Consider the following 27218-nt stretch of genomic DNA (forward strand, 5'->3'; position numbering starts at 1 on the left):
CATGTAACCCAGTACTACCTGACGCATGGTCAGGTGGTCGGCAACTAAACCGGCTCCACCACCAGGTTTGCCAGGTGAGGAGGGTGGCTAGACACCCTGCAGGCCGGAAAACAAGACCTGTCAAAGGGTGGATGAACCCTCTCATAGGGTCAACGGCCAACTAGCAAACACGTGCCGTGAAGTGCGGAAAGGGCGTCTTTTGCATCGAAGCTTGGTCTGGCAATTCACTGCAACAGAACTTCCCTCAGCCGTCTTGGACCCCACCATGCCGCTGGCTCTGGGAGGGGATGTCGAGAGGGTGGGTCTGGACCTGTGCAACCCCAACTCACCTAAAATCCACTCACGCACACGCTGTTCCTTTCGGAGGAGTGGGGTACCACCCCACTAACTGACTGAAAGGAACCCATGAGAGAGAGAGAGAGAGAGAGAGATAAAAAATATATGCTTCCAAAATATAGGTATTAAAATTAAACGCTGGAAATCTGAAATAAAAGTTGAAAATGGTGAAAGATTCAGCTGATTGGGCATCATCTGGGAGGAGGGAAAGAAAGTTAATGTTTCAGGTTGAAGACAAAGAATTATCAAACACTGTTCTGACAAGGGGTCTACAGCCTGACTCAAAATCTGTTTCTTTCCACAAAAGCTGCCTGTTCTGTTGAATGTTGTGCTTTTTGTGTGTAATAACTCTCTGGCAACATTGTTCATTGTTAATAATTCCATTTTAATTGTGCAAATCCAGCTACAGATTTCCCCCACTATCCAAAAGTAGAACGTTCCTATGAAACCTTTCGTAAGCAGAAACGGTGTAAAGCGAAGAAGCAATTAAGATTGTGGCAAGAAAGATGGGACAGGGAGGGGAAAGGGAGGCATTTATATCAAATAAAGAAGAGTGTTGCAGTTACTAGGGTAGGTAATGGAAACAGAAGAGAGGAAATTGTGTGGACAAGGTTAAGGCTGGGACATTGTGCATTAAACAAAACATTGAAAATGATAGGGAAACACCAGACAGGATTGTGTGAGGAATGTCAGGAAGAGGAGTCTGTAGAACATGTAGTTTTGTGTTTGCAGGAAGTATGGGGTACAGAGAGAGATGATGAGAAATAAATTAAGGGAGTTGGGGATGCAGGAATTCACATTTAAAGGGTTGCTGGGCATGGGTGAGAGAGCACAAGTCCGGGTATTTTTAGCGTTTTTAAGGGGTACGGGGGTTTTTTTATAGGATATGACGAATAAACAGGAATAGGATACTAGGATGGTCAAAGATGGGAGGGTGAAGTGTAGGTTTGTATGTGTATATATATATATATGTGTGTGTTTGCGTGCGCGCAATTGGGTGAAGGGATTTAGAATGTATGTCTAGTGCACATTCTGGAGCAGAGGGTGGCGGTAATGCACCATTAAGCTGGAGCCAACCGCCGTAAAACAAGATACAGACAGACAGAGAGAAGAAGCAATTACCATTAATTTATGTGAGAAAAATTTTTGAGCATTCCCAGACCCAAAAAAAACTTAACAAATCATACTAAATAACACATAAAACCTAAAATAACACTAACATATAGTAAAAGCAGGAATGATAATGATAAATACACAGCCTATATAAAGTAGAAATAATGTATGTGCAGTGTAGTTTCACGTATCAGAATTGGGAAGATTTAGCCAAAACTGATTTGTAGAAAATAATCGGCACGCACAGGCATGCGCACACACCTGCCCGCACAAGGCTTCACGGTCACGGTAGTCTTTCTCGGAGTGAACACAAGTTTAAAGCAGGCGCCTTTTATCGTAAAAGCAAAAATCCTCTTTGGATTTCTTTTGGTTGGGAAAAACAGGTGCTAATGTAGGTTTTTTTTAGAAATGAAGTGGCATAAAGCGAACTTTCGTAAAGCGGGGGACACCTGTATTCTGACAGGATGTACTCAGGAAAAAAATACAATGATGCTACTTAACTATAAAAATGCAAACAAAAATATTGATACAAGTGGAGATCTTCCTTAATTATTTGAAAAATGCGTTGTTCTAATATTTAGAACATAATTGTAGGAAGAATGGAATGGACAAATATTGACTTTTGTTCGTCATTTACATGTAGCAACTTCTTGCTTTTTAGGTTGACTCTTCCCCAAACTTAACTAAGGAACAAGATTCTCAACTGATCAACAAGTTCCAGTCCATTGGAATACAAGTGGAAGACGAGTGGCAGTGAGTGTAATCGATTCATCTAAATGAATCAGTTTAACATCCTTCTTTAAACACAAATCTCTACCATGTGTGCACTTTTCGCTTCTCTTGCCAATTGACCTACCATTCATTGACCCCTGCTTGCACTGTTCTGTAGTCTAGAAATATTCTGTTTAGACATGTTTGAGAATGTATTTTTGTTTTATTTCTGGTATGAAAATTTGCTTTATTGTGTATCCATGTAATGTGGTTTCATTAGGACTGAAAGTTTAAAGTCATAATTAATGCTCATTGTCTTGTTACATAACACAGTGAATTTATAAAAATAACACATTTTCACAAATGTTATTTACACATGCTGTTGGATTCCTGACAATGTTGCTTGCTTTCCAAGACAACAGATGGTTTCTGTGAAAGCTGCAGCATATTTAACTTGGCCTTTCTAACTCCCCTTCTAGTAGCTTTTTCATTTTCTTTGCACAATAGAAAAGGAAGCCTTTTGGCTTATCAAGTCTGTAAGATGTCAAAGCATCCAAATCAATCTCATTCGTATCCTGTTCTCTTTCATCATCTTCCTTCTGATTCTTCTGCCACCCACTTTTAGTAGGGATGATTTAAAGTAGTCATTAAGCCACCCAAGCAGTACATCTTTAAATTAGACAAAAAATCTTGAACAGCAGAAGGGACCCAGGCAAAATGTAGAAACTCTACAGAGATAACGTCCTTGGTCAGGATCAAGCCTAGACCTATGGAGCCATGTAGCACCATACTAACTGTGTGCAACTCTGCTATTTGGCAAGTGTAATCAAAAGTAAGGAAATGAAAAGGTAACAACCAGATTAGATGAAATTAAATGATTTAGAGGGGACTTCCAACTTTCAAATTTCTAGTCTTATTCTTTCATAAGATTTTTAAAATTAGTTGACTGAAACATAGAACCTTAGCCAACATTTTTCATCATAATTCCTAGCAAAAAGTTTACAGTATTAAAATTCTGTATTTGACAAGAAAAAGGTCTCAGTTCATCGACAACTGCTCAGTCATTAGATTTTCATTTTCATCAAACTATGAACTATTGTGGCAACTCATATCAATCATCCTGGGGAATAACAACGGTTTTCTGCCCCAATAATTTTACTTTCAGGAAAACTTTGTGGGAAGAGTGCACATGTTGGTCCTGAGTGTGCTTGTAAGCTGCACAATAATTGAGTAGTATGACTATTTTATTGAAAGGTTATAGGTAGAAAGCCATCTTTGGAACAATATTATCATGAGCTTCTGAGTTCAATGTTTGCCCCTTGAATAAAATTGGGAAAAATTTCATCCAGAGAGCCTTATGGCTTTGGAACACATTGTGGTTGATAGAGGTGGAAGTTGTTGCCACATTATGTTGGGATGTATGCTTAACGATCCCTGGTCTGGAGGGGAGTTGGGATTAGGCTGTATACTACTTAAACTCGTATCAGCATGATGAACAAATGGCTCCTTTTCATGCAGTAGCTTTTCTGTTATCATGAGGGAGAAACAAAATACTAATGCAGACTCTTGTAAGGATATCTGTATATTTTATGATGAGTGAATGCATCTGCTTTGGTATTCTTTTACCTTTGGGTGGTATTTCGCAATAAAGACTTTTCAAGTTTTTTGTCTGTGAAATTAGCTTGCCTGTCAGCTTGTTAACTGAAAGGAAAAGCTAAGTAATTCTAAACTTTTTGTCTCCTTACAACAGTTTAAGCCGCTCCAGCAGCATGACATCAAAACAAGAAACTGATTCTGATACACAGGAATGTAGTAATTTTATTGCTGGATCCCAGGACAAAAGCAATCAATTTTCTGATTCAACCCAGCATCATAATGTCTCAAACACCGAACCTCCTGTACGGCAGCATGCGAAAGGCTCCCAGACAAAAAATAAAGCTTTTGCTTATAGTGATAACTTAGACCCAGCCCTAGATCCATCCTCTTTACCGCCACCAGAACCGTGGTTAGAGTCTGCTAACAGTCTTCCTGTCGAACCAGTTCATGCTGCTTCATGTCGTCGGGATGGCTACTGGTTCTTGAAACTGTTGCAAGCAGAGAAGGAAAGAATGGAAGGATGGTGTCATCAAATGGAGAAAGAAACCAAAGAGAATAATCTATCTGAAGAAGGTAAAATAATAGAAAAACTATGTTTAACCTCCATTATTAGAAGGGCAAGACAACTGAGTGCGTTTCTCTGCTCCCAGGATGTAATCAAGGAGCATATAAAATCATATTAATAAAACATCTTGTTAAGCTTGCAGCTCAGTTAGAACAAGCAGAAACCATTTTGGAATGAGCATTTAAGATGTTTTTATTTCTGTATGCCTGGACAAGATCCTTCCATGGCAAATTTTTAAATGTCCTTGATAATTGGGGTTCTGGGATTAATGGAAATGAGGTTTTGCCTATAACTTCCTAAATGTGACAGCTGTTCTGTCCCTCAAGCTATTTGTCCCCTGGTGGGTTACCATGACTACTTCTACTTCATGGAAGAGTCAAGTAAATAAATAACCAGCAAAGACTGTATTTCATATTGTTTCCCCAGTGCTCAGCCAGCCTTTCCTACTGCATATCTACATAAGCAACACACACACAATGTTGAAGGAACTCATCAGGTCAGGCAACATCTGTGGCAATGAATAAACAGTCGATGTTTCGGGCCAAGACCCTTAGTCAGGACTGGAAAGGAAAGGGAAAGAAGCCAGAATAAGAAATTGGGGGGGAGGGAGAGGAGGACAACCTTGAAGAAGGTGGGGAGTGGAGTGAGTAAGAAGCTGGGAAGTGATAAGCAGAAAAGGCAAGGGAATGGAGAAGAAGGAATTGGATAGGAAAGGAGAGTGGACCTTGGGAGAAAGGGAAAGAGGAGGGGCAACAGTGGGAAGTGATAGGCAGGTGAGGGGAAGACGTAAAAGGCCAAGAGTGGTGAAATGAAGAGGAAAGGGGGAAGGGGGAAAAATAACCAGAAGTTGAAGAAATCGATGGTCATGCCATTGGGTTAGAGGCTGCCTAGACAGAATATAAGGTATTTCTCCTCCTACCTGAGAGTGACCTCATCATGCAGAAGAGGAGGCCGTGGACTGACCTGTGGTAACAGGACTGGGATTAGGAATTGAAATGGTTGGCTACCAGGAAATTCTGCCTTTTGTGGATGAAGCTGAGGTGCTTGACAAGGCAGCCCTCCAGTCTACGTTGAGTCTCACCAATGTAGAGGAGTCTGTACCGGGAGCACCAGGTACAGCAGACAACCGCAACAGATTTGCAGGTGAAGTGATGCCTCGTCTGGAAGGACTGTATGGGGCCCTGAATGAAGGTGAGGGAGGAGGTAAATGGCCTGGTGTAGCACTTCCGCCGCTTGCAGGGATACATGCCAGGAGGAAGATTAGTGGGGAGGGATGAATAGTCAACAGAATTACAGTGATCCCTATGGAAGGCAGAGTGTGGGGGGTGGGGGTGTTTGGTGGTAGGGCTCCATTGAAGATGGCGGAAGTTGTCGGGAATGATATGTTGGAAGCAAAGGCTCCAACCTGTGGGGTGGTAGGTGAGGACAAGAGAAACTACTCCTGTTGTGGTGGCAGGAAGATGAGGTGAATGCAGGTACAGATAAGCAAGGTATGATTAAGCTGGCTTACTGTCTCTAAAATTGGCCAGAGCTATTATCTTTGATCTGGAAAGTGAGATGCCAGCTCTCTTTCACCATTTTTTCCTTTTGGACTTTGTATGAGACACTGACTCTTTTGCTGCATATATCTATTGACTCTGACAAAGATAGATACAATGAAAAGTAAATACTTACAATTTATTGAATGGAATGATGGCTTATGTTTAAAGTACTGTAACATGTTAGAGTATGCATTTACAGGAAGCAAGGGAGACATGGCCTAAATCTGTAATTTTCATTTTAACTGTTAGACTTGCCTTTTGTGAATCTACTTATTGGAGACGTCTGATTGCGTATTCAAATACTTATTGCAAAGTCATTAAATACAAACGTTTGTAAAATCACCTTTTGATAAATCTGCTTAAATATATTTGACCTTTATTCAGTTGGTATTTGCATCAAAATTCTTTTTAACTTATTGCACAAATATCTAAAATGATTTTCATAAAGAATCAATTTTCTGAAGATGTGCAACTTGTAATTTCTTTTTCTGGATGTTTCACCCTTAGAAAGTGGATATTACACTGACAGGGTGGAGATTTAGGCCCCTTTCTGACCATCTGTATATTTTGTCAATTGAATTATCTTAATATTCTCACTGCATAAAGTCATAAGTATGTATTTTTCCATAATCATGTACAAAAAATGTGCAGTTTTGTTAATAAAGAAATGGGGATTAGATTTTATCTAATGTTATTATTTAATAATATATTTTTTAAAAAGATATTATTTAAGTATTCTGCAGTGTGACTTAAAATATTTCAGTTATTTCAGAATAATTGACAGTAATTTCAAAAAATTTAGATAATAGTTATAATTACATACTTGTCAAGAAGATAATTCCCAGATGGTGTTGATGTAGTACTGGCACTGTTATTTCAGTGCTGATATATTGTTATTTGCTTAATTTTATACTATACCATTAAACATTATTTGACTTGCAACTCTGTTCACTTTCTCTAGAAGGAAGCTGGATCAGTGTCACCTCTGTCCTTGAAGTAGGTGATACCTTCAGGGTCTTAAGCGTAGGGCGCAGAACTTCTAGCTGGAGAAATGAAGAGTATTTCTGGAACTACTCTAGCTGTTTTCATCCTCTTAACGCATTGCAGGAAGTGACAGGAAGATATTTAGTATTTTAATGTATATTTGAAGCGAACAGAACAGGAAGCTATGTAGAATAGAAGGTATGTAGAACAGAATTTGGTGAGTGGTCTTCAGATATTGAAGGGGAGCAAGTAGGTGGCTTCAAATGAGGGTGTTACATTAATTTTCTTCCTTTTACTCAGTTGTTGCTTTTCTGTCTTGAACCTCGTGTAGATTTTTCTTTTATCATATATTCAATGTAAAAGTTATTTGGATATGATTGCATATGCTCTGCAAATGGAAAGTACTGTTTTTTTTCCTTCAGTCCTAGGAAAGATCCGAAGTGCAGTGGGAAGTGCACAGCTTCTGATGTCTCAGAAATTACAACAGTTCCACGGTCTCTGCGAGCAGAATCTGGTATATACATCTTACTTATCATGAATAATTTAATGGTAATAATTGGCATGTTTTCTAATTGCCAAGCGTAGGAAAAACTGACTTAATGGTCTGTCATATACTACCTTTATTTTAGAGTGTGTTATCTACATTGGCATGTACCAAAATTGTGCATTTGTGATGTTTCCATTCCTTAAATTCCACATTAAGTAGGAAAATTTTGTGTTCTTAGATAAAATTGGTTGATTTAACAGGAAATTGAGGGAATTTCTCCTTAACTATACCCAAGATGGAAATGATGGTAAATGAGCATGGATTATCATTTTAATTGTCACTCAGATATTAAATAGGTTGATCTTTTGGGGATTTTCTTTCCCATTGAAGAACAGTTGACATTTCTGTACGGCCCATTGAACATGTCGTAAAAACCGACAAACTCTATTTTTTGGGGGAGCATTCAAACTTTAATATTGCCTTCCAGAGAACAAGTGAGAAATCTTGCATCAAATTCATTAAATTGTTGAGGTTCTACCATGTCTTGCCTCTCCCATCAGGGAGGAGGCTTTGTAGCATCCATGTCAGGACCATCAGACTCAAAAACAGTTACTTTCCACAAGCAGTAAGGCCAATCAACACCTCCACTCACTAACCGCCCCTCCACACCCCTCCGCTTTAACTACTTTATTTCCTGCCAGTCACCTTATGTACAGATATTCCTGTGCCTAGTAGCATCACTTTATGGACATACAATTATTCTATGTGTATAAGCTGTCTTATGTATTTATAATTATTGTGATTTTCTTTTATTACTGTGTTCTTTATCTTGTGTGGTTTTCTGTGCTGCATTGAATCCAGAGTAAGAATTATTTTGTTCTCCTTTACACTTGTGTACTGGAAATGACATTAAACAATCTTGAATCTTGAATGCAATTTGCTTAAGAGACAAAATTATTAAGAGAAATGATTGGTCATTCTGTATGTGTCTGTCTTATCATTTAAAACTGTTGTATTTTAACTGTAGCAGAATTGAATTTGGTCAAGATTATTTCTATGCCCATTCAAATACAAAGAATGAATTGTGTAGGTGATACTTTATAAATTAGCTGTCAGTTTAAGAATATGATTTCATTGGGTTTGCAATCACTGTAAGCACTGACTTTAGGCCAGGGTTGGACTGGTTACCCCCTTTGAGATAGTTCTTTTCTGTAGTTTGATCTGGTGGTTGCTGATCTCTGACGGGGCCTTTGCCTCTATTCCTTCATAGCTATTGTTCCAAAAGCACTTCAGTGCAAATGTAGATGAAAATTAATCATTGACTTAGTGTCAACTGTCTTTTAGAGAATTTAACTGCTAGAAGAAAAACAAATGCTGGAAGTATTCAATAAGTCAGGTAAAATCTATGTAGAGAATAAAGTTAATGTTTTTTCTCAGGAACCTTTCTTCAGATCTTATGTATAATTAGGTTTTAAACTCACTTTAAGATGAGGAAAAATGAAGATTGTAAATATCAAATATCAAAGATTGGGTGAAGACAGAGATTGAATAACACAAATGGTTGGTAGTGGCAGGTTAGGGAGGGTGCTGAGGGTTTGTAAGTGTCTAAAGCAGATCTTTAAGAGGAAATAAGGAGGAATTATGTTGCAAGTTGAGAATGCACTGCCTGAGAGGGTAATGGACACAGACTCTATTAACATTTAAATATCTAGACAAACACTTGAATTATCAAAGACATTGAAGGGTACACACCAATGGGTTGTTTCTCTGCTACATGACGATATAATACGTTCTCTTCTGTCAGGGCATATTGCAGTCTTGACCTTTTGTCTTAGTTTTACTTTGGTATCCTTTGACCTGTTGGGTTTGCCCAGTCTTTCATTAATACACGTTGACCAAGCAAAAAAAAAAATAGTTTAATCTGATGTTAACTTCTACTTAACTGCCACATTGGGTTATTTGGTCTCACCCTATCAGAGAGATTTCTTTCATTCTAGCCATCCCTCAGCAATCTTAAAACTTTCTCGCTCCCAGTTCTGACCTCAAAGTTTAATAGTTTCTCTCTCTACAGACGGTGCCTGAACTGCTAAGTGTTTCCAATATTTTCTATTTTTTTAATTGCTAAATTCATTATTGTAACATGCCAAGTCAGACAAGTGGACGTCCGAGGCGTCTAGGGGCGACTCGAGTAGCAGCAGTACTCTCAATGGATACAATTAAATATTCTCTTTTCAGCCTGATACAGCTGAAAAGCACAACTGCTTCCAAGATCAGTACAGTCAACAAAGATGTCTTAATGCATTTAAATGAAGTATCACTGCTTAAAATTGATGGAAACAACACTGATTGTGGATGGAAGCATCCACGTAGGATTCTACGGAGGAAGTGTGGCTGTAGACCGGGGGTACGAGTGCTTTTAAGGAAACGGAGTTTTAAGCACCCAGTACCAACTAACCTGCTGGCAAGCGTGCAGTCTCTGGTGAATGAAATTGAAGATCTCAGAGCTGGGGTGCTGAATCAGAGGGACATTCGGACCGCGTGTATCCTTTGTTTCATGGAATCCTGGTTAACCCCCTCCGTGCCGGATGCAGCGATTTAGATTGATGGGTTTACTATACGCTGTCAGGATAGATCTATAGAGTCTCTCCAAAGCAGAGGTGGAGGAGTATGCCTCATGATCAACTCCTCTTGGTGCACAGATATATCAGTGTTGTCCCAATTCTACCCACCAGATCTGGAATATCTAGCTTTTAAGTGCCGTCCTTTTTATCTACCATGGGAATTCTCCAGGATCATTTTGATAACAATATACATTCCACCTCAGGCCATTATCAATCAGGCTTTAGATGATCTGAGCAATGAGATCAACATACATGAAACAGTGCATCCTAATGCCTTCACCATCGTTTTGGGAGATTTTAACCAGTCCAGTCTGAAAAAATCACTAACCTATCACTCTCAACAGATCACTTGCAATACTAGAGGAAACAACACACTGGACCATTGCTACACCATCGTCAGGAATGCCTACCGTTTTATTCTATGCCCTTACTTCGGGAAGTCTGATCACCTGGCTGTACTTCTCCCTGAGGGTCAAGTCAGGAACTTTCACACTGTGACCTTGTTAATCCGAAAGGAGACCAATCCTGACATTACGCGCCAGACCAACTGACCAAGTGGGTGGTAAAAAGATAAACCCTCAGCTCACTAGAAGGCATGAAAATCGTTAGCCACAACATCGAAGACCTCAGCCACAGTAAAGCAGAAATCCTAGCAAACTTAAAACCGGACATCTTGTGCATACAAGAAACTCATCGGCTGAACAACCAACCCTATGTGCCAGGAATGCACTTGGCTATTGACACCCCTTGCCAAACTTATGGAAGTGCAATCTTTGTTAAAGATAAATCTATAGTAATGAGCACAGCAAACATCCAAGCTGGCTCAATAGAACTTCTGAAACTTGAAACAACACACATAAATATCATCTCAGTCTACAAACCCCCTAATGAACCATTCATGTGGCCACCTAACCTCTAGATCTCCAGAACAAAATGTACCTCATTATTGGTGACTTTAATAGCCATAGCACCAAATGGGGATACGAAGATGATGATGCAAATGGAGAAGAAGTTGTATCATGGGCTCTAAACAGCAGCCTTGAGCTACTATACGAGTCAAAGGACACCTCTACCTTCACAAGTGCTAGATGGAGAAAAGGATACAACCCAGACCTTGCCTTTGTTACTTTGGCAAGCTCCATCCTCTTCACATGAACAGTCCTCCCAACATCTACCTAAATCCCAACACCGTCCAGTCCAGGTAGAATCCCTTCCAGTTCTGAGACCTGTACCATCAAAGAACCTACCAAGATTTAACATGAGAAAAGCGAATTAGGCATCTTTTGCAGAATCCCTTGATCAACTTATCAATACCATACCACCAGAACCTGATCATTATGATGAATTTGTCCAACTAATCTGGAAGGTAGCACAGCAGAACATACCTATGGGCTGCAGAACCAAATATATTCAGGGATTGACTAGTGATATCAAGCACAGTTATGATGAGTATGTCAACTTATACGACCAAGACCCGTTTGGTCAAAACACAATTGAAATGGGAGAGTCAGTTCTGACCCTACTGAGCCAGGAGAGACAACAGCATTGGCAGGAACTGATAGAAAACACAGACATGACCAAGAACAGTAAGAAGGCATGGGCAACTGTTCGGAAACTCAACTCAGAGAATAGACCACCCCAGAGAATTGCTGCCGTAACACCTAATCAGGTTGCCCACCAACTGATACTGAATGGTCGATTAAATAACAAGGAATGGAGGCAAAAGAAAAAGCAACATCAGGAGATGGAGTCAGCTCTCTCAAACAGGAATAACTACTTCCCACCTCTCACCCTAGAAGAATTAAAGGATGAAGTATCACAGCTAAAATCCAACAAAGCTGCTGGCATAGCTGCTGATTCTTTAAACATCTTGGACCTAAAGCACTCCACTGGCTTCTGTCCCTTTTTAACTGTTGCCTAAGATCATTAAAAATACCTAAAAAGTGGTGAAGAGCCAAAGTCGTTGCTCTCCTAAAACCCAATAAAGACCCCAACATTGCTAAAAAACTACAGACCGATTTCCTTGCTCTGCACCCTCTATAAACTCTATGAAAGACTCATACGGAAAAGAATAAATCCCTTGGTTGAAGATCTTTTAATATTAGACCAAGCCGGGTTCAGGCCAGGCCGCTCTTTCTGCGGTCAAGTCCCGAACTTAACCCAGTATATTGAGGATGGCTTTGAAATGCTACAAATTACAGGGGCAGTATTCGTTGACTTAACAGCAGCATACGACACTGTGAATCACAGAGGCCTTCTACTGAAATTATCAAAAATGTTAAAGAACGAAACCACCGTCAAAATAATAAGAAACCTAGAAAATCGTAGATTTTATGTAGAACATGAATGGAATTAAGAGTAGGTGGCGTCTGCAAAGGAACGGACTACCACAGGGATCAGTCCTGGCACCTCTACTATTTAATGTTTACACAACCAACCAACTTTTCCTAACACGCAGGTTTATGCAGATGACCTATGCATAGCAACACAAGCTAACTCCTTCCAAGAAGTTGAAGTACGACTTACAGCAGTCCTCGAAGCAATGAAGCAGTTTTATAAAAAATGGTCTCTGAACCCAAATCCATCAAAAACTCAAGTGTATGCATTCCACCTGAGGAATCGAGAAGCAGCTCGGAAATACATACATACATAACATAGGCATCCGTTAGTCTTGTGAGACCATGGGTTTGCGCTTTGGAAGGTTCCAGGGCGCAGGCCTGGGCAAGGTTATATGGAAGACCGGCAGTTGCCCACGCTGCAAGTCTCCCCTCTCCACGCCACAGATGTTGTCCAAGGGAAGGGCACTAGGGCAGATACAGCTTGGCACCGGTGTCGTCGCAGAGCAATGTGTGGTTAAGTGCTTTGCTGAAGGATACAACATGCTGCCTCAGCTGAGGCTTGAACTAGCGACCTTCAGATCACCAGACTGCCGCCTTAACCACTCGACCGGACACGGACACACACACACACAATGTGTCAATAAATCAACACGCAATATCTAATATTTAGCAATGAACAAGCACAAGAGAGATTTAAAAACATCTTTGAAGATCAAAGACAAAATTAAAAGTCCAAATTTAACCAGCAGAGGGCAACTTCTGAGATTATTGGACCATTTCTCATTCATACCGTGAACGATCTTGTGTTACAATTATGCTTTCTTAGACTTTTTAAAACATGAAGCTGTGTGTCCAATGACTTGTTTTAAGTATATTAGCTGACCTCTACAGGACACTAGCAGTACTTCAGCTTTATTCACCATTGTCCCAGCTTGCTTCTAGAAATGAGTAAGTGGCAGGGATGGCGAACCTTTTTGAGACGAGGCATCCAAATTGGTGATAATCTGCTTAAAAAAAATCCTCATGTGTTATGGTAATTTTAAGCAGAGATTATCATTATTGAATTAGTAAAAATTATGGACTTAATGGAAGATGAGTCATGTTGTTTATGCATATTCATTGTGTTACTGTTAAAGAAAAGCATAACAGTAACAGATTGTAATGAAGCATTTTAAAAAAATCTGTTTTCAATTACTATTAATATTAATCTTTTAAATAACATTACTTCTAAATTGTTTTATTATGGTAACCATTTGCTATCCAAATTCTGATGTGTACACCAGGTCTGTAAAGATTTTAAAACATATCATTTAACATCACATTTTCTTGCTCTTGGATCACAAAAAAAATCATTCGCTGCTTCATTTGGCAGTAAAGATAATCATATTACATAGAAGCAGAAATAGGCCATTCATTCCTTTGAGTATGATCAGCCATGCCATCATGGCTGATTTACTATAACGCACAACTCCTTTCTCCTGCCTGCTCCCCAGAACCTTTGACACCTTTACTAATTAAGAACATATCAACCTCCATTTTAAGTATACCCAATAGGTAGCCTTCACAGCTGTCTGTGGCAACGAAATCTACAGATTCACCACCCACTGGCTAAATAAATTCCTCCTGTGCTGTGTTTTAAAAGTACATCCTTCTATTCTGAGTCTGTGCCCACTGGTTGTAGGCTACCCCACTATAGGAAACATCCTCTCCACATCCACTCTCTCTAGGCCTTTCAATATTCAATAAATCTTTTAAACTCCAGAGAGTACAAGCCCAGATCTATCAAATGTTCCTCAAATGTTAACCTGGAATCATACTCGTGAACTTCCTCTGGACCCTCTCCAATGCTAGTACATCTTTCTTTAGGGAAGGAGCCCAAAACTGCTCACAGTACTCCAGGCGTGCTCTGATCAATGTCTTATAAAGCCTCAATATTACATCTTCACTTTTATATTCTAGTCTTCTCAAAATGAATGCTACCATTGAATTTGCCTTCCTAACCACAGATTCAACCAGCAAGTTCACTTGTAGGGAATCCTGCACGAGGATTCCCAAGTCCCTTTGCACCCCTGATTTCTGAATTTTCTCCCTGTTTAGAAAATAGTCTACACTTCTTCTTTTCCCCTTCTACAAAAGTATATCACCATACACTTCCCTACACTATATTCCATCTGCCACATCTTTGCCCATTCTCCTAATCTGCCCAAGTCCTTAACCAGACTCCCTGCTTCCTCAGCGCTTCTGCCTCTTCACCTATCTTTATATTGTCTACAAACTTAACCACAAAACCATCAATTCCTTCATTGATCGATAATGTGAAAAAATACCCACCCTTCTGGAACACCACTAGGCACCATCTATTAATGAGAAAAGGCCTCCTTTATTCACACTCTTTGCCACCTGCCAGACAGCTAATCTTCTATCCATGTAATACCATGGGCTCTCATTTTGTTTTGCAGTCTCATGTGCGGCACAATGTCAAACGCTTTCTGCGAATCCAAGTAAACAACACCCATTGACTTTCCTTTGTTATCTTGCCTGTTATTTCCTGAAAGAATTCACAATAGATTTGTCAGGTAGTATTTCTCCTGAAGGAAACCACGGTAGTTCCATCCTATTTTATCCTGTGCCTCCAAGTACCCCAAAACCTCATCCTTAATAATGGAAACACAAGAAAATCTGCAGATGCTGGAAATTCAAGCCACACACATCAAAGTTGCTGGTGAATGCAGCAGGCCAGGCAGCATCTCTAGGAAGAGGTACAGCCGATGTTTCGGGCTGAGACCCTTCATCAGGACTGACTAAAGGAAGATCTAGTAAGAGATTTGAAAGTGGGAGGGGGAGATCCAAAATGATAGGCAAAGACAGGAGGGGGAGGGATGGAGCCAAGATCTGGACAGTTGATTAGCAAAAGGGATATGAGAGGATCATGGGACAGGAGGCCTAGAGAGAAAGAAAAGGGGGGGGGGAACCCAGAGGATGGGCAAGGGGTATAGTGAGAGGGACAGAGGGAGAAAAGGGAGAGAGAGAAAAAGAATGTGTGTATATAAATAAATAACAGATGGGGTACGAGGGGGAGGTGGGGCATTAGCAGAAGTTTGCGAAGTCAGTGTTCAAGCCATCAGGTTGGAGGCTACCCAGACGGAATATAAGGTGTTGTTCCTCCAACTTGAGTGTGGCTTCATCTTTACAGTAGAGGAGGCCGTGGATAGACATATCAGAATGGGACGTGAAATTAGAATGTGTGACCACTGGGAGATCCTGCTTTCTCTGGTGGACAGAGCGTAGGTGTTCAGCGAAACGATCTCCCAGTCTGCGTCGGGTCTTGCCAATATAAGAAGGCCACATTGGGAGCACTGGATGCAGTATATCACCCCAGCCGACTCACAGGTGAAGTGTCGCCTCACCTGGAAGGACTGTCTGGGCCCTGAACGGTGGTAAGGGAGAAAGTGTAAGGGCATGTGTAGCACTTGGTCCGCTTACAGGGATAAGTACCAGGAGGGAGATCGGTGGGGAGGGATGGGGGGGTACGAATGGACAAGGGAGTCGCATAGGGAGCGATCCCTGCGTAAAGCAGAGATGGGGGGGGAGGGAAAGATGTGCTTAGTGGTGGGATCCAGTTGGAGGTGGCGGAAGTTACGGAGAATAATATGTTGGACCCAGAGGCTGGTGGAGTGGTAGGTGAGAACAAGGGGAACCCTATTCCTAGTGGGGTGGTGGGAGGATGGAGTGAGAGTAGATGTGCGTGAAATGGGGGAGATGCGTTTGAGCAGAGTTGATGGTGGAGGAAGGGAAACCCCTTTCTTTAAAAAAGGAGGATATCTCCCTTGTTCTGGAATGAAAAGCCTCATCCTGAGAGCAGATGCGGCGGAGATGGAGGAATTGTGAGAAGGGGGTTGGCATTTTTGCAAGAGACAGGGTGAGAAGAGGAATAGTCCAGATAGCTGTGAGAGTCAGTAGGCTTATAGTAGACATCAGTAGATAAGCTGTCTCCAGAGATAGAGACAGAAAGATCTAGAAAGGAGGGGAGGTGTCGGAAATGGACCAGGTAAACCTGAGGGCAGGGTGAAAGTTGGAGGCAAAGTTAATGAAGTCAACGAGCTCAGCAGACGTGCAGGAAACAGCGCCAATGCAGTCGTCGATGTAGCGAAGGAAAAGTGGGGGGCAGATACCAGTATAGGCTTGGAACATAGATTGTTCCACAAAGCCAACAAAAAGGCAGGCATAGCTAGGACCCATAGGGGTGCCCATAGCTACACCTTTAGTTTGGAGGAAGTGGGAGGAGCCAAAGGAGAAATTATTAAGAGTAAGGACTAATTCCACTAGGCGGAGCAGAGTGGTGGTAGAGGGGAACTGGTTAGGTCTGGAATCCAAAAAGAAGCGGAGAGCTTTGAGACCTTCCTGATGGGGGATGGAAGTATATAGGGACTGGACATCCATGGGGTCACGATCAAGGGGTAAATAAGAGGAGGTATCTGTGAGTTGTCGCTGTGCCTCGGCAAGGTAGAGGTCAATACGGCAGACTACAACAGCACCCCACTTATCGGCGGGTTTTATTGTAAGGTTAGGATTAGTGCAGAGGGAGTGGAGAGCAGAGCGTTCGGAAGGAGTGAGGTTGGAATGGGAACAAGGTGCGGTGAAGTTGAGACGGTTGATGTCCCGTCAGCAGTTAGCAATAAAGCGATCCAGAGCAGGCAGAAGACCAGAGCGGGGTGAGCAATAAAGAGATCCAGAGCTCTTGGCTCCATCCTTCCCTCTCCTGTCTTCTCCTATCATTTTGGATCTCCCCCCTCCCCCTCCCACTTTCAAATCTCTTACTAGCTCTTCTTTCAGTTAGTCCTGACGAAGAGTCTCGGCCCGAAACGTCGACTGTACCTCTTTCTAGAGATGCTGCCGGTCCTTAATAATGGACTTCAATATCTTACCAACCATTGAAATCAGATTAACTGGCCTATAATTTCTTGTCTTTTTCCTCCCTCCCTCCCTTCTTAAAGAATGAACTGACATTTACAATTATCATAATGTATATTTTTGTTATGTGTGGTGTTTAAAATGTTTAGGGAAGACACTACATGCTGCATACCAACAAAATTTTTGTACATGCCTTCTTGGGCACGTGCCATAGATTTGCCACCCCCATGCAAGATGGGGACTGCTTGATAATATTTCTAGAAAGAGTTTTAGATTCGTTTATTTAGATCTCTCTGTACTTATTCATATATCATGATAATTTCATTGTATGCTTTTCTTTTTACTTGTCGGAAGTTTTGCCAACTACAGGTGTTTTCGCTATTACATTGCAAGTGCTTTGAATTTGCATCGGCAAGGGTAAAGCAGCTCTGCTCTTTCTACATTTTAGCAGTTCTAATGTAAAAAAAACCTGAGTACCAATTCTGTGGAGGATTGATTGTTGTGCAGAATGTGAAAGAAGAGGGGTTTGAAACAAAAATTTGTTAGTTTTATCTGTGGTATGATTGGATTGCTCATTACACATGAATAATCACTTGAAGTGTTTCTCAATTCAAATCAATAGAGGTTTGAATAATGAAGGTAAAATTAAGGAACAAAGCAGTGTAAACACTTCCTTGACAGATTCCTGAGTCTGCAAATATGATCTGAACTAGAAAAGTCACAATAGATTTCCTGCTTTTTTTTTCCCCCTTGGAAACCTGATGATAGTGAGGTCTCCACTGTTAATCTCATGTATTTTAGTTGAAAATCTAATGGTCTTGGTTTGAGACTCAACCACTTTGTACCCAATCATGCTGTGCTCCAAAAGCCTGCAGAGGAAATTTACACTTTCCCTCATGCACATTCATACTTCTAACTTGGTGACTATTGTTAATGACTACAGGGGCAAAACTGCTTCATTTTTTTCCCCCCTCCTAAATGCTGCAGTTGCAATATTTTTTGATTTCTTTCCTTTCTGACTGGTATCAGGTGTAAGTAAGGAGACAAATTATGGTCAGACGCTTCTTAGAGTTGACAGCTCTTTCTCTCTGATATTTCAGAACCAAAATGCAAACCCACGACCTACTGCACAAGATTTGGCTGGTTTTTGGGATATGCTGCAGCTTTCCATTGAAGATATTAGCTTGAAATTTGATGAACTTTATCATCTCAAGGCAAATGACTGGCAACTTGTTGAAGTGCTGGAAAAGAAGGTAAGATTAAAACATATACTTGAATTTAATTTGGTCTGTAGAACTGACTAATTTTCTTGGGAACGGATATTGAGATTTGCAAGATTAATTCTCTTCAGATCAGTTAAACTGGCAGTTTGAATGACCTGGGGATCATGGTGGAATATGACATTTTTTGCATATTGCTGATGAACTTTCACCAAAAAAAATTGGCATTAACCAGCATCAATTTTAATTGCCCTTGCAGAGAAGTTGCTCATACTAGATGGTTAATTTTTAAGAAGTGATATATTACCTGTTAATACCTTTCAGTTGAGAAGCTGCTCAGAATATCATGATTATTCCTGTGATCCTGGCTTTAAAGGCATCCGTTAGTCTTGCGAGACCATGGATCTGTGCCTGGAAAATCTTCACTCTCCAGGGCGCAGGCCTGGGCAAGGTGGTATGGAAAACCAGCAGTTGCCCATGCTGCAAGTCTCCCCTCTCCACAACACCAAGGGAAGGGCATTAGGACCCATACAGCTTGGCACCAGTGTCGTCGTAGAGCAATGCGTGATTAAGTGCCTTGCTCAAGGACACAACACGTTCCCTCGGCTAGGGCTCGAACTCACGACCTTCAGGTAGCTAGTCCAATGCCTTAACCACTTGGCCACGTGCCCACGTACATCCTGGCTTATAACTTTTCAAAAGTTTCATTCTTATTAAATGAAAATTGCTAATGTAGTAAAAATAAAATTCACTTTGCAAACCATTTAGTTTGTGTAGTAGTATTGATATTTTCTGTCAATGTTACCTTGATTTATTTAATTGCATCTTTTCTAATATTTTTGCAACTTTGCTCCCCCACTCTCCCAAGGAAGAGAAAAAGCTGCCCCCTCCAGTGCCAAAGAAACCAGCAAAGGCTAAAACTCCTTTAAATCGTGAAAAACTGACAGATTCAGCTGACAAGCAACGACAGGAAGCTCGCAAGCGATTAATGGCAGCAAAGCGAGCTGCGTCTGTACGGCAGAACTCTGCAACAGAGAGCGCAGATAGCATTGAAATATATGTTCCTGAGGCACAAACCCGTCTGTGAATTGGAGTGTATCTTTTGCATACATTTTGGGGCAACTTCAAAACTTCAGTGGTCTGTGCTATTCTACAAGCAACAATAAGCATCAATAATAGAATGCAGTGCTTATTAGTATATTTGGCATTGCTGTTCAATGTCAGACTTCTAAAATTCTTTAATGTTAAATCTGATATCTCATCAGTGTGTACATTGGTTGCCATGCTTCTCTATCATTTGCATGGCTTTGTCTTATCCACTGCAGTCAACTTTTCTGTAAACAAATTGCTTTGTGTTTCATTCCTCAGTAGCAAATTGTGTTTTATCTAGCATATACAGGAAAAGGACTGGCTTATTTTTTTTGTGGGGAGGGGGTTGGGAAATACATCAATTCTTCTTTAACTGATGAAAAATTTGAAAGAAGATGAAGTTTCTTGGACAACAAAACCTGAGCTCAATTTTATTGGGTAATTGCTACTTCTGTTCTGAGAAATGTATTCATGTAATTCATCTGCAGAAACTATAGCTTTGCAGAATATGCTTCCATTGGCTCTGTAAATTTAGAGTGCTGCTGTAAAATGATGTAAAACCACTCTACCATTCAGTAGAGCAAAGCAATAGAGCATTTAAATGTTCTCACATTTTTTCAAATGTACAGAAGTGACATAAAAACTGTTCAGAATTGTAGGATCATTTTATGAAACAAGCACATACAGGAAAAAAAGGTTTTATCAAACCAATCTGGTATTAGAACCTTTTAGAATGTGTTCTTGGATTTTGCAGCCAAAATTTTGAAGAATTTGTCTCATTTGTTATGGTTACTTCCTTAATCTAGTAGTAGCTTAAAGTGGTTGTTTATATGTAGATAACTAGTTAAGATTTTAAGCATACAAATCAAGATAAATTATGGAGAGAACCATTGTTTTGATTGACTTAAGAATCCTGTTAGGTGCAAGTGTCCTGTGCAAAAAAAAAAAGTTGGTGAACTTTCATAAAGTGAAGTAAGCACTACCTAATAGCTTTTGTCCAAATATACTTTCTATCATGTAATATTCTCCATTATTTCATCTCCATTTTGCACAGTGTCATACTTAGAAGATTGCCAAATGTTTTATTGACCAATGTTTGATTTTTAATACCCGCTTTTAGCAGAAGAAACTACATTTTGAACATTCAGATGTCATTATTTACAAATTAAATTTATGAGGAAAATATTTTAATTTTCAAGAATCACAATATTTGAAATATTCTCTGGTTATAAGCAGATATGGTAAATGTCATTAATTATTTTGAATGATTGCTCATCTGTGATGTTATCTGCACTTTTGTCCAGCTTGAATGCTTAAGGATAAGATCACAAGTTACTGGAGGTGATCTGATCTGTTACTCATCCTTCATCAATTCTATCATTGCCAAAAGACTCCTTTTTAAAGCAAAATCAGTATTTACCACACAAATGCCTGGAGGCAAGGCTGTCTTACTAGCTTGAGTTTCTTATGATAATACTGTCACTTCTATTAGGAAAAAAACCTTCAAGTAAGATGTCTGAGAATATCACTCAGTTTCAACTTTTTTAATTCCTCAGAATGCTGCTTCTAGTTCTGTGACTCCTGTTTCTTGATGTCTCTGAACAATCTTTTAATTTCAAGACAGCAGTTGCAGGAATTCTGAACCACATTCCTCAGTTCTGCTTTTAAACAATGTAATTCAAAAACTTTTATGCACATAATGTATACCCAAGCATAATGAGGTTTTATGTGCATAAGAATCAAAAAGCTGGTACTGTATTTTGCTGTAATTGAATACATGAGTGATTCATGATCATTTTAGGCTCACTTTCATTGGGTATAGCTGAAATGATGAAATATAAATTGTAGTGATCTATTTTAGATCACTATACAATTGAATATAAATCATAGTGAGCTATTGTAGATCACTATACAATCCATTAATATTTTTGTTGGTTGGCTTTAATTGTATTCAGCTCAAAAATGTGATACACTTTGTAATATAACCTTTCTTAACTAATACCAGTGACATTGAGAATGACTAACTGCCATCCAATTTGGGACAAAACTTGCAACTTTGGTGAATACAATGTGGAATGAACTTTTCATAAAATACTTCATCAACTGAGAATGGCTACTTGATACTAGTTATTACTCTTCTTTAGATCCAATCAGTTCACTTATATACATGGTGAGTTTGTAAGGGAAATGTTTGGGGTTCTCAGCAGGATAAAAATCTTTGCAAGAACTAACTTGGTATAAATTTAATATCCCCCCCCAAGGCAAAATGATGTGAGACTATATACAATTCTGCTATTAGTAGATGTCTGTGGTAGTCCCAGTATCCACCAATGAAAAATGAAAGTGACTGCCGCTGATGAAACGGTGCTGCTTCCATAGGAATTGAGATACTGTTGTAAGACAAAATGAAAAGAGCAGTTCTATTATTTGGTAATGCATGACAATATATTAGATTTAATGAAGTTTATTGCTACTTGTAGGGTCTTCCATTTCCCAAGTAGCAACATGCCTGAACATGGCACCAAAAAGTTGCAAATTTTGTATTTACCCCATGGAAGTAAATGAAAGATACAACCTTAAAAGCTATACAGCAAGAAGGAGTAATCACATCTGCAGTATAATGATTATTTATGAACTATTTTTGGAGAGAACAGAGAATTATTGATATTTATGGCCATTTCAATGCATCTTGTGGTTAATTTTTATTTTGCACATTTACAAAGAGAACTTTTTGTAAAGGTTCTTGATGAGATTAGTTCATTTGATTGACTATTGACAACTATGAGAATTGATAAGTTTAGCTAGAAGAAAATGAAGTTCATTTGGTATGTAATCCTTTTTGTTGTGCTGTCCCTTGTATTTTTTTCAACCACTACCAATGCAGGAGGAAAATGCTACACGAGTGATTTGGCATGTAGCATTGTACTAAACAAGTCCAAGTAAAGGGCAAGAGTGGGTCCAATCAGACTACCATATAAATACAAAGATGGATTTTGGATTGTGACAACAGACTTCATTGCCACAAATATTTTCCATGTTTATTTTTGTCACAGTAAACCAGGAAGTAATTTAAATATCTACAGATTCTTTGCAAAGGTTATTAATTTCAGATTACAATACATTCAACGTGTGCACTTTATTTTAGCATGACAATCATTGTACTGCAGTTAAATTTGTAGTTACTGATCTAGGCTGTTCACAACTTTTTTAGAGCATCCTGCTGTGCATTTCCAAGATACACACTATGGACTCTTCGCAACAAGTATAAGGGCTAACTGATGAATTGCTCCAAATTGTTTTTTTAATGGAGTGTTTGTAAATAATTGTTGATAAAATGTTGTGTAAGGACCAGTTTGCAGCACACTTTAATATTTCAGTACTGAATGTCTCATAACATTTAATTGTACTTAAAACAATTGAGCTTGGAACATTCAGCACCATAGAAAGGTGGCATTTTGCATATTCTAACATCTAGGAAGCAAGAATCTTGAACCATGATAAAATTACTATAAATCTCAGCTCTTCAGAAGCTTCATTTTTGTGTAGGCTACATTTCGTCTTGTTATATTGTCGATGTTTATATTTTACCAGTTTAATTACCCTTTCACACATTGTTTAAGCAGTTGAGCTGTAATGAATTCCTGCTTTGGCGACTTTCTATATTTTAATATAGCCAAGTAAAGATGAGAGTTTCTTATCTGCAATGCATGCGGAATTAACTGCTCAAAACAGTTAGACTGTGGAAACTGAACAGGTTGTGGAGGTATTGTTCTGTGCATACACTATGTTTTCCTCATGAAGTATTTCTACTAGAGCTCATGCACTTTGATTAGGGTTTGATAGAACTGATGCTGCTCTTGCACAAATTCTTGAATTAAAAATCAGTGTTGTACATGGATTTTTAAAAGGAAAAGGCAAATGAGTAGTTTACATAAAATAGGATCTTCCACTCATTAACTCAATGTTGGTATTTACTCATTACCAAAAAGACTACTGTTATAAGTTACTAATTAGCATCCTTTAATATTTTTACTATTGTTCTTTACCAGCAATTTCCATAGGAATTAGACATTGCGCCATATAGTGAACCACATTTTTTTCTCAATCTGAGCATAATGGCAATGTAATTGACAATGGGCCACTGGAACTATGGTTTAAAAATGCAAGTTCACAGTGATCCCTTTTCAGCAATACACAAAAATGGGTAAGTTCACTTATTTGTTTGAAAAAACTAAACACTTGTTAGAAACTTGCCTCTAATTAGTTGTATACCAATTTGAATTTATTCATAATTTATTATGTACCCACAACACCTGAAACATTACTGGAAATCTTTTATATTAAAAATTACTTGTATAGCGTTGCTCATGAGCAAAAATAAAATTTGTGTATCATCTCTCTCCATAATATCTGTCTTTTCCTAATTCTTTGCACTTCCGTTGTCTGTTTTCTAAACTTTGTCTCCATTTATTCTGTTCCAGACAGCAGATTCTTGTTAGGTCTAAATGTTCGTCTATTTTTTTCTTTGGCATATGTGTATTTCTTTGTCTCTGCAAGTTTTATGTGCATGCTCTTCTCCCCCTTCTTCCATGATTTTGGATCGTTCCCTACCTTAGCAAATCAATTTGGATTTGCCTCACTACTAACAAAATCGCATCATCTTTAACCCTCCTCATACAAGCCGCATATCTTTATCATTAATATCTCTGTGATATACTCTCCGTCCCGGCTAGTTCAAGGTTCAGTGACGTGACGAGGTTCTACTTTTATATTCGGACCATCGCAAGGCTGCTTTCGCTCCCAGTAACCGCTTGCATTTTGCTTTATTTATTTATTCAACTTGCTATATGTGCATCTTCAGTTTACGTGGTCTTAGCTTGTGTTCATTTATAATTGTGTGCGTTTTACGCTGTAGCAGTTTTTTATTGCATCTGACTTTACTTACATACAGTGGGTATGATTTCTGTTAATATTTCTGCTTTAAATTTTATTTCTGGTCCCACAAGGCTCATTCTGTTTTCAAAGCTCTGATCTGTTGTGTACTACTTCACTTTCTATCACTTCAAAGCCTCATTTTTTACTGTGCTTCTGAGCCACTTTGCGATACAGTATTTTTCTTTATTCGGTGAACAATGCAAGTGGTGGTTAATGATAATACGTATCCTTTTTTTTGCGTGATTCTATTGTGGTCTACAACGGACAACCGAGGACGTTGCAAGTGTACGCAGTATAGAAAGATGTATCGGTGCCAACATAGACCATGAACCTATGAATGGGAATAAGCAAACGACATTTCGGGTGAGACCCTTCATTAGGTCTCCTTCCGAAAATTTAACTGTTTTATTCTTATTCATAGATGCAGCCTGCTCTGCTGAGCTCTTCCGGTACATTGTGTATATTGCTCTGGATTTCCAGTATTTGCAGTTTTTCTTGTGTTATAGACCCTAACCTTCCTATCTACTTAGACTATGGTGTTCTCCTTTATTGGTCAATAATCTTTGTTAGAGTTCCGTCTTCCTTTGCTAATTGGAAAATAAAATGTAATAATTCGACAATTGAAAGGAATGGGAGAAATAAACTTTCACAAAAGCTAGAACTAGCGAATTAAGCTGTTCATCAGTAACTATGAATGATTTTTCTAAAGCGGCGTCCCCTCTTGACCGGGGTCTTACTAACACTGAGTGCAAGGTTGTTGCTGTGACACCACTCAATCAGCTGATCTATCTCGCTCCTATAGGCCTCCTCAACACTGTCTGAAATTCTGCCAACAATTGTGTCGTCGGCCACTTTATATATGGTGTTTGAGCTGCACAGTTAGGGGAGTGAAGTGCTGACTCTGTTGTCCTGCCTGGTTCATCTCAAAAATACAGCGTACTTCCTACAATTCGCTGCTACGTACTGGTCGAGCACATATATAATTCTCTAAGATAAGTGGCCTCCATATCCGCGTGTTTCCTAATACAGTAATACTCCAGCAATGAGTCGATTCGAAGCAGTTCCAGTGTATATGAAAATGTTAAGAAAAGAGTACAATTTGTCATTTATTATTTTATATATATTATATATAATATTTGTATATTTTGGGAACAGCTACTTTCCAACTGTGATAAGACTGCTGAACGGATCCTGACCCGGATCTGGGCCGTACCCTCCAAATATCCGGACCTGCATCTCGGTTTTTTGGTACTACCTTACTTTCCATTTTTCTATTTATGATTTATAATTTAAATTTTTAATGTTTACTATCAATTTGTAATCCAGGGAGCGGGAAGCGCAGAATCAAATATCGCTATGATGATTGTACGGGAAAACCCAAAATGCAAACTTGTCTATACTATATGCAGATTCTGGTTGAATTGGCGAATCGGTCTGCAGGAATTCGTGAGAGTGCTATCACTAAAAAAACAAATAACTTCATACTGCTTATAGGAGAATATTATGACATTTGTATGTGAAATGTAAACTATTATTAGGTATTGTACGTAATTTTGCTTAATTCTAGTTGCAGGCAAGCAATACAGTACCTAATTTGTGATATCTTGAGTGACAGCTTAAATTTACTTTTTCAAAACTAAACTGATTTTCTGAAGATTGAAATTCAAACAGAAAATGCTGAACACATTCAGCAGATCAGACAGGTTTTCTAAAAAGTTAACTTCACTTTATACTTTTCTCACCTGCCCTACGTTTCTTTGAAAAAATCCTTGAAATCCCTTTTTAGTCCCGAGCTAAAGATTTGGATTGCAGTTAAGAGTATGGATTTGCTGAGGGTTTTTTTTGGAGTGAGAATTGACAAAATGATCATCTAATAGTTCAGGAGTGATAGACTAAAAGTATTGGCTAGCATCCAAATAAAGTGTTCACAACTTGCTGATCTTGAAAAATGAATAAGTAAGACTTTCTTTGTCTCTTGGAAACTGGCTGATCTATTGAAGTAGCATTATGGATAGTGTATAACCAGTATTAATTACTAATGTATAATTAGTTATACTCTATCTATATAGAGACAGTCCTGGATGTCTGCGTCTTTGAGCTTCAAGATACTGTGCAATTCAAACCATAATGTGACTTTTCTGTAATGTTATCAAGGCTGAGTAAATTGCATATTCTTGGCAATGATGCTGATCTCGTTCAAAAGTTGTGCATATTCCTGGCAAGACAATATATATGGTACATGTCTTGCGGCTCTTGTGAAGGTCAACTTGAATCACTGCATTCCTTGAAATGAACGTATTGCCACTGCTCCTATATATTAAATTTTCAAAGTATTGACCCAGGCTCAGAGTAAGACTGGTGATTTTTACAAGATAAGGTGGTGTGTAATGTGTTGAGTAGGCACAAAGTAACATTATTATATTCCTCCTTGGCGTTAGATGTTGTAGCTTTACAGAGGTACTCGCAAAGAAACCTTGGAGATTTAAAAGGTATATGTAAATGGTACATGCTGCAGCCAGAGTGTATCTTTACTAGAGAAAGTTGATTATGGATAAAATATTAATTTAGTGGTCTGTTTTGTCCTCAATTGTGTTGAACTTGCTGCGTGCTGCTGGAATTGCAGTCATTGAAGTAATTGTGCTTCCATCACATGGAAACACAAGAGACTACATATGCTGTAAGGGTCTTGAGCCAAATACTGACTATCCATTTCCTTCCATGGATGCTACCTGATGTGCTGAGTTCCTCCAGCATCTTGTTTGTTCCTCCA

The 27218-nt window shown here is 39.1% G+C and overlaps 1 protein-coding gene across 2 annotated transcripts in view; it reads left to right on the top strand.

The window, feature by feature from the left end:
• LOC140187083 (disks large-associated protein 4-like) overlaps nt 1–26771 on the top strand; it is a 276915-nt gene extending 250144 nt beyond the window's left edge. For both annotated transcript variants that reach the window (XM_072242023.1, XM_072242032.1), the window contains 5 exons: nt 2111–2202; nt 3911–4329; nt 7269–7360; nt 18305–18457; nt 19293–26771. In XM_072242023.1, the coding sequence (XP_072098124.1) occupies nt 2111–2202; nt 3911–4329; nt 7269–7360; nt 18305–18457; nt 19293–19511 (975 nt within the window). In that variant the 3' untranslated portion in view covers nt 19512–26771. The remainder of the gene's footprint in view (nt 1–2110; nt 2203–3910; nt 4330–7268; nt 7361–18304; nt 18458–19292) is intronic.
• The last annotated feature ends 447 nt before the right edge of the window (nt 26772–27218 follow it).

The sequence above is a fragment of the Mobula birostris genome, chromosome 2 (assembly GCF_030028105.1).
Source record: "Mobula birostris isolate sMobBir1 chromosome 2, sMobBir1.hap1, whole genome shotgun sequence".
In the NCBI taxonomy this organism is placed as follows: domain Eukaryota; kingdom Metazoa; phylum Chordata; class Chondrichthyes; order Myliobatiformes; family Myliobatidae; genus Mobula; species Mobula birostris.